At 42.4% G+C, this 12,199-nt stretch overlaps 1 protein-coding gene across 11 annotated transcripts in view; it reads left to right on the top strand.

Moving 5' to 3' along the window:
* CARMIL1 (capping protein regulator and myosin 1 linker 1) overlaps positions 1-12,199 on the top strand; it is a 310,110-nt gene that overhangs the window by 168,442 nt on the left and 129,469 nt on the right. For all 11 annotated transcript variants that reach the window (XM_042985575.1, XM_042985582.1, XM_042985577.1 and 8 more), the window contains one exon: positions 5,847-5,933. In XM_042985575.1, the coding sequence (XP_042841509.1) occupies positions 5,847-5,933 (87 nt within the window). The remainder of the gene's footprint in view (positions 1-5,846; positions 5,934-12,199) is intronic.

Below are 12,199 nucleotides of genomic sequence, written 5' to 3'. Positions count from 1 at the left end.
TGGCCGCCAGCCACCCTCATTTTATTCATGTTGCCGAGACTGTTTCTGAAGCCTGCCGGGAAGAAAGAGGATCCTTCGTGTGATAATCTGTTGTTACCTTTTCTCAAAGATCGGTAAAAGTATTGAATCTCTATGATGTATACCCGGGACCGATAGGATGTTGTGTGTTGTATGTATGTCAGTTCTCCTGCAATAAAAACTCAATTTCATTCTTGTATTTAAACAAAAATGAACAGTACTGACCCCATTTATACCTTTTATTCCGTTTGCAGTTAGCAAGGGCATTTCTTTAAAGAAGAGATGTAACATATTTATGACTTACGGATGCCTAGCACATTAAAACAAAATATTTTGTCGAGAAAGAAAGAAGCTGGTAGCTTAGTCTGAAATTTGATAAAAACTACTTGAAACAGACTGTCCTGTTTCTGCATCGTTAGTCCACTTGTTTTCCTATTCACCTTTTTCCTGCTTTCTTTTCTTTTTTTTTTAATTAAAAAAATTAAAAAAAAATTTTTTTTGATGTTTTATTTATTCTTGAGAAAGACAGAGTGTGAGCTGGGGAGGGGCAGAGAGAGAGAGACAGAGACACAGAATCCAGAGCAGGCTCCAGCTCCGAGCTGTCAGCACAGAGCCCGACACGGGGCAAAGTCGGACGCTTAACCGACTGAGCCACCCAGGTTTCTCGTCCTGCTTTTTTCTTTTAAGTAAATTATCAAGCATGACTTTTACTCACCTTTATTCTAATTCAGGAGCTTCACTTTTTATTACTTCCGTTACTTACGGTGTGGTCGTTCAATTTCCAGAGAAAGATATGGCTGGGCTGTTTACTCCTTTTTTTCTTCTTTCCTTTTTGGAAGATAGTTGTTGATTAAGGAATGAACACATGGGTGGTGTCACCAGTGGTGTAAAATAATTGCTCTATTCCGGCCTTGTGTCTAGTTACATGCATGTGTGGTTTTCTGTGATGTAGCAGGCATGTCTGACACAAAAGAAATTAGTGAAAATGTAGAAAATGGTCATTTTCTCAGCAAAGGAAAACAACTCAAAAGTCAACCTGAGCACCGCAAATTGGAAGCTGAATGGTAGGTTTTAACATTGATCTAACATATTTTTCAGCCTAATTTGAAGACATGGGATATGGGTTTGGGTTGTTTTCTTTTTAAACCATTGTCCTAGCATATGCTTTGCTGGGTAGCACCTGCTTACAAAAGTATATAAGAGAATTGGTCATGGGTAGGGCAGTGATAAGTCTTATCATAATTTAAAAGTGAGTATCTGGTATCTTTCCGGATTCCATACCTAATTTTTCAAAAAGATTTTTTGTTTTTAGAGCAGTTTTAGGTTCTCAGCAGAATTGAGAGGAAGGTACAGAGATTTCCCATATCCTTCCTGCGCCCCTCCACCACCCCCCCCCCCCCCCCCCCCCCCGCTGGCTGCACATGCATAGCTTCCCTAGTTATCAGCGTCCCGTCAGAGTGGCACAGTTGTGACAGTCGATGAGCCTCTAAGGATTTTAATCCGTTCTAATAGTTGGGTAGTGGTATCTCATTGTTACTTTACTCTGCATTTCCTTGATGACTTAGCGTGTGGAGCGTCTCTTCATATGCTTATTTGCCATTTCTGTAACTTCTTTGGTGAGGGTTCCGTTCGGGTCTCTGGCGCATTTGTAAGTGGTTTGTTTATCATTGTTGACTTTTGAGAGCTCTGTGTATTTTGGATAACGGTCCTTGCAAACATTTGCTCCCATTCTGTGGCTTGCCTTCTCATTCTCTTGGCATTGCCTTTTGCAGGACAGAACTTCTTAATTTTAACGAAGTCTAGCTTGTCAGTTAGGTCTTTCATGGAATGTGCCGTTGGGGTCGTATCTAAAGAGACATTGCCATACCCGTGGTCATCTACGTTTTCTCCTCCCTTCTTACCTTCCATGCCTAAATTTTGAAGTAAATTTTTTCACTGACGCCTAACGTACGTTCACAGAAGTCCACAGATCACAAGTTTACATCTTAATGAGTTTTTACAAAGTGAGCACTCTGCAGGAACCACTACCAAGAATGAGACGTGGAACGTTACTCGTGCTTCACAAGCTTCCCTGGTGTTTTGCCCTCTACCACCCGGAAAAGATGGCTCTGATTCTGACTTCTGTTATGATAGGATAGGTTCGCTTTATTTCTTCTTGAACTTCATAAATATAGCATTATATAATATACATTTTTTTTATATTTGGCAACTTTTGCTTTTCTTTGTGGAGAGGTTTTTAAATTTTTTTTTAAATTTTTTTTTTTAATGTTTATTTATTTTTGAGACAGAGACAGAGCATGAACGGGGGAGGGTCAGAGAGAGAGGGAGACACAGAATCCGAAGCAGGCTCCAGGCTCTGAGCTGTCAGCACAGAGCCTGACGTGGGGCTGGAACTCACGGATCACGAGATCATGACCTGAGCCGAAGTCGGCCGCTTAACCGACTGAGCCACCCAGGCGCCCCTATGGAGAGGTTTTTAATCATGCATTTATTTTTTTGAATCGATAAAGAGTATTGAGAGTATTTCGCCTTATGTAAGTTTTGGTAAATTGTTTTTTTCGTGACAAATTTGTCCATTTCTTCTAAAACAATACATTTTTGACCTACAGAAAAAATTTAACATCCTTTAGTTATATTTGCAATGTCTGTAGAATCTCTACTGGTATTTTTTTTCTTTTTTCCATTTCTCAGTTTGATGGTTTGATCCTTCTCTTTCTCCTTTTTTTTTTTTTAAACCAGTCTTGATGGGGCTTATTAATGTTATTGGTTTTTTTTGAAGAACAGGATTTGTTAAATTCACTTATTTTATGTCTGCTTTCTATTTAATAGATTTCTTCCCTTTCCTACCCTTTTTTGTCCTGTTTTTGGGGATGAAATGGGGATTAGTTTGCTTTTTTTTAATCCAAATATCTTGAGAGGGATACTTAGATAATTAGTTTCCAGCTTTATTATTATTATTATTATTATTATTAACATAAGTATTTAGGAGTATAAGTTTTACTCTAAGCATGGCTTTAATTGTATCCCTAAAATGTTGATATCATAGTTTTAAAAATTTTAAATCAAAATATTTTTAAGATTTCCATTTTTGGAAAAGAATTTGGAAATCTTTTTTGGGGGGGGACGCTCGTTTGTTATTTGGAAATATATTGCTTAAGGTCTAATTATTTGGGGATTTTTCTAATTATCTTTTTGCTGTAATTCCTATGTTAATTCCCAATAGTGGTAGCACTTGGAGAATATGCTTTGTGATTTCACAGTAGTTAAGGAACATCCTCTGTATTATTTGTTGAGCTCAGGATATTGTCACTTTTGGTAAATAAAGGCTCCACGTGGACTTTGAAGAAATGTATCCTACCGTTGTTAGGTGCAGTGTTTTAAATATACGTCTTTTTTGATTGTGTTCTCGACACCATCTGTGTCTTTATAAACCCTTTTTGTGTCCATTTTATCATCTACAGAGATGTGTTTAAAACTCTCCCGTTGTTGTGAGGTATGGCACACACACACATATATGCGTGTTTATGATTATGTATTCTCCTGTTGTTACCATTAGATTTACTTTATACGTTTTGAGACTGTGTTCTTCAGACCGTACAGATTTGAAATTATTACATCTTCTTTATTAGTGAAATGTTTCAATTGTGTCTATGCCTCTTCAAATCTAATTTGCCTTTTATTATTGCAGATATACTAGTTTTCTTTTGGTTAGCATTTGCAGCATATATCATTTTATATGCTTCTAGGTTCACTTCTGAATACACGTACTGTATTTCTGTTTCTTGAAGGCATCTGAGCGGTGCCTGGGTTGCTCAGTCGGTTAAGTGTCCGACTTTGGCTCAGGTCATGATCTCATGGTTCATGAGTTCAAGCCCTGCGTCGGGCTCTGTGCTGACAGCTCAGAGCCTAGAGCCTGCTTCGGTTTCTGTGTCTCCCTCTCTCTCTGCCCCTCCCCTGCTTGCACTCTCTCTCTCTCTCTCTCTGTCTTTCTCTCTCTCAAAAATAAACATTAAAACAATTTTTTTTAAAAAAGCATCTGATATTTTTATTTAGATAATCAATTTTTTGCTTGTTTTGCGTATTTAGTACATTTACATTGATTGTAATTATTGATTTTTCTGTATGGCAATCTATAATATGTCTGTTTTCTTTTTTCCCCTTTTTATCTTTGTTATTTTTTTCTCCTTTTCTTCCTTTGGATTAATTACACTTTTAAAGTGACTCCCGTGGGGCACTTGGGTGGCTCAGTTGGTTAAGTGTCAGACTCTTGCTTTTGGCTCACTGACAGTGTGGAACTTGCTTGGGATTCTCTGTCTTTCTCCCTCTCTGCCCCTCCCCTGCTCATGCTGTTTTTGTCTCGCTCAAACTTTAAAAAAATAATAAAATGATTCCCTTTTCCCTCTATCCCAGTTAACTTATAAGTGATACATTCTTTTACAAGAAAGTGTCAACTAAATAGCCTGCTCCCTCTTTGTAATTAACAATATGAATTAGCATATTCAAATCTCTAAAAATATTCACATTAAAAAAAAAGACCTGTTTGACATAATTTAATCCAGTGATTTTCTTTTTTTTTTAATTTTTTTTTTAATGTTTATTTATTTTTGAGACCGAGACAGAGCATGAACGGGGGAGGGTCAGAGAGAGGGAGACACAGAATCTGAAACAGGCTCCAGGCTCTGAGCCATCAGCACAGACCCCGACGCGGGGCTCGAACTCACGGAGCGAGAGATCATGACCTGAGCCGAAGTCGGCCGCTTAACTGACTGAGCCACCCAGGCACCCCAATCCAGTGATTTTCAAACTTATTTGGGAAATGCTATGGGGAGGTAAATTCGGGCTCTCAGAACTCCCACCATCCTTGGCGAGACACCTGTCTAGACGCTTAGTCAAGCTGCATGACCTTTAGATTATTTCTACAGTAGTTATTTCTTGATAAACTTTGATAAAATGTGTAGAGAATTTGGGGTTATATAATAGGGCAGCCACGAGCCTGGTATTTCCTTATCAGCGCATGGAATTTGAGAATTAGTCTAGGAGACCGTATGGTTAATATTGTTTCAGGAACCTTCCCAGGGACATGCCCCTGGGAAGGTGATAACTCACATGTAGCAGGAAGTTGGTTGAAAGATCTATAGGAAGGACATAGAGTCACGTATCACTTACTCCTCCCAGGGAAAGTCTGTCGTCATTGCAATCCTTGAATGGATGAACTAGCGTTCACCATTTCCCGGTCTGGTCTTTCAATTTAGAGGCTATCTGGTTTTTAATACTGTGAATTTTCAAGTTACAAAGCCCACCTTTAAGAAGATAAACACACTCAGATGCTTTGTCTGCGGTTGTTAGCTAGAAGCTAATTAAGTATTGGAATCCGTGTGCTAAAAGTGAAGCTGTTATCTGAATAGTTAACATTATACCATTTTCTTGACAATAATTAAGTAGCACGCATGTGCTCACCCAGAGGAGTGATCAACTCATTAAGACACAGGTTAAAAAGAAGCAATTATATCACTCTTCCTGAGTATTTGCATTTGAAATAGGACTATAGAGAAGAGGGTAACACTTCAGTTCAAAGAAACACATCTCTAATGGTAAAGTTTTGATATTGTTATGCTTAATTAAACGGTCTTCCTTTTTTCCTATCCTTTCGGTAGGATGAAAAAAAAAAAGGATGTGTGATAGTAGATAATTGGAAAATAAAGTCTGATGTTAGAAAGAATGATTCCACTTAAATTGGAATCAAGTTTAGGTTAATTTTTAGTCCTTATAAAACGAGTGCAATTCTGAGAACTTGAAAATGTTAATAATCTTTTTTTTTCCTTTCTCAGGTGTATCCTCTTTAAGTATTCAATTTGCCAAACTCCCAAAGGGATTAAAGCATTTAAATTTATCTAAAACCTCATTGTCACCTAAAGGTACAGTATATCTTATTTGTTGTATGTCTGTGATATTTCTGCTACACCATGCTACCTTTCCAAAGTTAGAACTCTTACTCAGTTATGTACCCGCATAGGTATCGCAGTTCTCTGTTACAAGATAAAGAAATTGTGTAATTGGAGTGCTCATTGTCTAAGGCGAAATGCTTTCAGAGTAGAGAATCATTTTGAAATACGGTCTTTATAACTTCTTCACTTTCAGCCAGGGAGTGCTGCTTCCTGGGCTGCCTCCGGCCTCACATTCCCAGAGGCGGCTGGTTGTGTTTTCTCGATTCATCCTTGGGAGAACTTCAGCCTTCCCCTCTGCTTCCCCTGCCCCCGCCCCCTTAAAAACCTGCTGTCAGATGGATGGTCTCCGCCCAGTCACACTGTAACTCTACCCCCTCTCCCCTGCTCTGGAAATTGCCTTTCCTTTGCCGGGTTCTCTTCTGACCCCACTTACCGTCCTCTCGGGGATCCAGTTGCTCAGCAAATCCTGCCCGTTCTCTTAACGTTTCCACATTAGCACCCCTGTAATACTCGAAATACTGCTGCAGGCGTTGTGCCTTTGTACCTGCTTTGTCTTCTGCTTGCAAAGTCTCTCTCTCTTCCTATACAGGGAAACCTGCCTTTGCCCTCCTTCGTATCTCGTATCTCTCTTTCCCGTTTGCCTCCTTGACCACTCGCACCAAGCACTTCCCTTCTGACGCTTCTGGTCACCAGATGCGTGGAGGTTTTCAGTCACACCAAGCGATTCTCTGTGACACCAGCTGGGGGACCCACAATTTAACTGCGTTCTGACACTATCTACCCAGAGGTTGCATCAGAGCCCGCACATTAAGGGCTCAGTCCCACAAGATTGCTCCCATTCCCCTCCAGACGCCATTTGCGAGCCTAGGTTACTGGAAGTTCCAAAGACCTCACCTTGGGGTTGACTCCTTGGCTAGAGCGGCTCACAGAACTCAGGGAAGCACTCATGTTTACTCGTCTCTTAGAGGATATGATGAAGGACACAGAGGAGCAACCCGGTGAGGAGATACACTGGGCGAGGTCTGACAGGGTCCTGAGCCAGGAGCGTCTGTGGAGCTGGGGTGCTCCCCCCTCCTGGTGTGGATGTGTTCGCCAGCCTGGAAAGTCCCCAGAACCTGTGCTGTCGACATTGTAGGGAGGCTTCCTCGAACTGACGTGATCAATGACTAACTCTGTCTCCAGCGCTCTTCCTGGAGGTGGGAGGTGGAGGAACTTAAAAATTTCAAGCTTCTAATCATGGTTTGGTCACTGTGGGGACCAGCCCCGTCCAGGATCCCACCCAGGGTCACCCCATTAGAACAAAAGATGTCCCCGGTGCTCTTATGACTTAGGAAATTCCAAGGGTTTAGGGGGCTCTGTGCCAGGAATGGGGCAGAGACCAATATATGTGTATTTTCTATTCTCTCACACATCACCTTAAATTCTTGGAGAGCTTCAGCTTTTTTTTTTTTTTTTTTTTTTTAATAAAACACTCATTTGTGACTGTCTCTTCTGAGACGTATCCCTATTCCCGTGACCTCAGTAGAATTGCTCTTTCCTTTGTGTTACTTCTACAACACACGATTGATCGCGTTATTACTTCTGCATCCGACATTACTATATAAATGCTGTGTTCCCCTCCTAGAAAGGGGCTACCCTGTCCCCTCTTATCTCCATGTCTCCGGCGCCTGGCACAGTGCCTGGGCCACGGTCGTGTTTAATGACAGTTTCTTGAATTGAACAATGTGCCATTTCTTTTTTTTTAACATATATATTTTTTAATGTTTATTGTTGAGAGAGAGAGAGCATGAGCAGGGGAGGGGCAGAGAGAATGGGACAGGGGATCCGAAGTGGGTTCCACAGGGATAGGACAGAGCCCGACACGGGGCTCGAACTCACGAACCGTGCGATCATGACCTGAGCCGAAGCTGGACGCTTAACCGACTGAGCCACCCAGGCGCCCCAAAAAACTTGGCGTTTCTTGAACGTATCACTGTCTTTCGAGGGCAGTATGCGGAGGGCCTGAGTGTCAGTTCTCAAGCAGGGGGCCTGGGGGGCCTGATTTTTTCACTTAACACGAACAGGTCTTCGAAGGGCCTGGTTCCTCACTTACGTCTTTTGTGAGATGGAATTAAGCGTAGCTACCTCATCAGAGGCGGGGACACCAAGTAAGTTAATACACATACAGAGGGCACAGGGGCCTGTACCACCATCATCGGCATCATCCGCAGCATCTTGCTGTGTCACATGTTGTCACGTGCTTTCAACCCCGGTGTCCGCACCCACAGAGCTGGTGAATTCCTGCTCCCGCTCAAGATTGAGCTTGTGTCTCACTTTCTCCTTGAAGCCTTCTCTCAGTCACACCCCACGCAGTCAGATTCTCCTCCCTCTCTGTCCCATAGCCCTTGGCAAATTCCTGTTTTAGCATGTTTCCCACGGTGTGTTGATTGTGTCCTAGCCCGGAGCTTCTGGAAGGTCAGGGCTTTGCCTCATGCGTTGCCGTGTCCCTGGCGCTGGGCCATTGCGGGTTCTTACCGAATATGTCACGGGTAGAGCGCAGTGGTCCCTTGGTGATGTCATACCCATGCTGACCACACAGTTACTCTAAGAATGATTTCAAATTGGGGTGGTTTGTGCAAGCCCCGTGATTTCACGTGCAGACATTTAGATTTAGGCGCCAAGGTGACTTTTCAAAGGGGAACATTTTTCCAGGAGTCCCTGTTTCCTGTGCCGATGCCTGAAGCTGTCCAGAGATCATCAAGCAGAGTGCGGGCCCACGATGTTACCACTCTCTGCTTCTAATCCGTTTCGTAGAAACCTTCTGATGATCATCAACGCACTGTCAGTTTACGGCAGAGACTTAGAAGATACCGCAAAGCATGAATAAAAAGGTCACAATTCCTCGCAATGCCATCACCAAACCATGACGAGACTGTCACTATTGACAGCTCGGCGCCCATGCTTCTATACTGTTCTGTCTGTACGTAGTTTATCTCTGTGCCTACGTGCAGACGCATGTGCGCGTATGGTATTCCACTGCACTTACCATTTCATAAACTTTTCTTCCCACCCAGGAGTGTATTGTGATCCGCTATGACCGCAAACCCATGATTACTCTCGGGGGCTCCATGCCGTTCCAGTGCGTGGAAGACGTTCCCTACTTTACATAAATGATCTGTGACCATACGTTTACGTGGTTTCTAATTCTTCAGTAATGCACACGGTGCTCACGTGACTTCCCTGTGTTATTATCGATCATTTGTTACTTTCTTATTTAGGAGAAATTACATAGAACTGCTGGCTCAAAAAGGGTGTGCATTTTTGTAAAGCTTTCTTTTGATGTTTATTGTCAAGCTGTCCTCTGAGTTATTTGTACCAATCTCCACGTTCCCACCGCCACTCGATGCTGTTCTCCTTCGTTGTTTGTCAATCATATCGGCCAAAGTGTTTTGATACTTTAATTTTACTTTCTTCTCTTAGTGCTTAGGTGTATTCTCTCCCCCCCTTAACCCACCCCCATATCTTAGTCATGTGTCTTTCTTTTGAAGGAAGTTGCTAGTTTCCATCCATCGTTGCCTCTGTTTGCCGCATTAACCTTTTTTCTTAATTTATGTGAATTCCCTACATGTTAAAAGTATTAATCATTCATCATGTGTCCATAGGTGTCACTTAAAAATTTTTTTTAAAGTTTATTTATTTATTTTGAGAGAGAGAGAGAGAGAGCAGGCGAGGGGCAGAGAGAGAGGGAGGATCCCAAGCAGCCTCTGTGAGGTCAGTGTGCAAAGCCCGACGCAGGGCTCAAACCCAGTAAACTGTGAGATCGTGACCTGAGCCAAAATCCAGAGTCGGCCATTTACATGACTAAGCCACCCAGATGCCCCATAACTTTTTAAAATTTATTTATTTTTTGTTGAGGTATAATTGACATATAACATGATACTAGTTTCTGGCGTCCAACGTAATGATTTGATATCTGTATTTATTGTGAAGAAACAATCACCGTAGTAAGTCGAGCTAACGTCTGTCAACACACATAGTTGTATTTTTTTTTTCCCCAGGTGATGGGAACTTTTAAGATTCTACTCTTAGCAGCTTTCAAGTACACAGTACGGTATTAACTATAATCATCATGCTGTGTGGTCTCTTTTTTTAGAATAGAGGTACTCTTAAAAAACAACTTGAATTTATTTATTTTAATGTATGTGTCCATTACTGTGAACCAGATAGGGGGATGTGGAGATCATTTATCGTCCCAAGGACAAGTGTGGGGTCTGGGGTGCCTCCATGCCACCACTCACTGTGTTCCTGTGTCTCAGGCGTCGTGAGAGTGGGTGGGGCCCCGTCCTCTTCCTTGTGGGTGACCTTCCTTCACAAGTAAAGGTCACCACACCATGTTTCTCTCTTCTCTGCAATAAAATGCGTGTTTTGAGAATTAATATTGTTTAATGATACTCTGGCCCAAATGATTTTACGCTGCCCTTCCTAAGATGGATATCTTGAAATACTGGGGATTTTGTTTTTAATGGATTTCTTAAAAGGATTTCATTATTCTTGCAGACTTTTCCCATTGTATCTGAAAGGTTTGCAGATTCACAATAACTCAGATTCCATTGCAGTTTTAATCTTTTGCTGAAATTGACTAACGTTTGTATTTTAATTCTATGAAAACATTTATGTTCATGGCTCCGTAATTCAAGACAGATTTTTTTTTTTTTAAATCTCCCCATGACATCCCCACTGTCTCCAAATACCCTTTCTCTTCCTCAGATGTTAGCTCAATGAGAGTTTTCTGGATTTCTAGTAAATGTCCTGCTGGTTGCCAGATTATGTCAAGGCAGGGCCATCTGGTACCACCTTTTTTCCAGCTGTAAACACTCCAATAATAAATACAAAGAACGGTCACGATCACTAGATGGCCAGAATCGAGAACGGCGTGTAAATCTGTGTTTAGTTTGGGCTGTAAGAGCCCTGATTGTTTCCATCCTATATTTTTGTAATTTCCTGCTCTTAGTGTGCTTAGGGTGGGAGAGGAAGCCCTTCGTTCTGTTTCGGGAGCACGAAGCCGAGCGGAGGACGTAATTCTCTCCTGATTCCGTTCAGATGTTGGCCCGCTGCCAAGCGCCCGCGCTCATCAAGGAGCGTTTTGCTGTCGAGACTAATTTGACCTTCTGATTTCGGAATTTATTTCTCAAGTTTTGGTATCACCTCCCTAAGGAAGCGGTTTTACACATGGTTTTGTTGACGAGAGAGAGTCTGGTATTCTCCAGGTTACGCCGTTGCAAGGCACGCTAACGCTGCGGGATAGCGCAGACTGAAGGAAGTTGGTCACTTAAAGAATCGTGGGCGTTACCTTCAGAAATTCACCTTCTAGAGTCCATTACCAGTTCCTTTTATCTCGCGTAATTAATCAAATCTCCAGCTTCTTCACTGCCCTGCACCTGTTTCTTAACCTCTTTGACGGTACTGACCTCCCCGGATTGTGATTACTTGACTGTGTCTCCCACCGCGCTGGCTTCTAGAGGGTAAGATAGGACCCCCTGGGCCTCCGGAGCCCATGCCTGGTCGGCAGTAGGCTTTCGATAAAGTTCTGTGGCAGTGAAGCAGTATTTCTTGTGTAGTCTGATGTTTCATGCTGGAATTTATTCCTTTTCCTTCTTGATGGTCTTTGGAAGTTTTTGAGAGTGATGAATGGATCTTATTTATGTTTATTTCCCAATCCCCAGCAGTTATAAACGTTTTACGAGTGCTAAATAAATCTTGAATTGACAGCCAAGAATTTCTCCCCCGCCCCCAGGACTTAACTGGGATGTTTTCCCTCCACACCTCTGCGTCTTCTCCCTCTGCGTACCCAAGTGCATCCTCACCCTTGAGAAGTGGCTCACTCGCCTTTATCAGGCACGTCCTGCGGTGGGTTCTTGTAACTACCTGGTCTTACCTAAAAGAGAAGATAATAACCCCTTCATCAGTACGATACACCAGGCATTCTAAAGTTAGAGCAGAGGACTGCTCCGGGCTGGGGCTGTATTTGGAACCCTCTGCTTCTTTCTTGGAGCGCCTGGCTGCAGCCTGCCGCTGTGACCAGTTCTGGCTGTCGTTGGGAGGCCCCACCCTCGTCCTTTCTCCTGAGGAAGACTCTGTGTGAGGTGGACCAACACCCCCTTCCCTGTCTCCCTGTAGGGTGGTTGAGACAGGCTGGGGTTTTCAAGGAGAATGTTACTGGAAAAAGAGTTACAAATGTGCATCCAATTTAGAAATAG

The sequence above is a fragment of the Panthera tigris genome, chromosome B2, assembly GCF_018350195.1.
Source record: "Panthera tigris isolate Pti1 chromosome B2, P.tigris_Pti1_mat1.1, whole genome shotgun sequence".
Lineage (NCBI taxonomy): Eukaryota > Metazoa > Chordata > Mammalia > Carnivora > Felidae > Panthera > Panthera tigris.
Note: the sequence above shows the minus strand (reverse complement) of the source record. Positions and strands in the feature narration are given on the sequence as shown.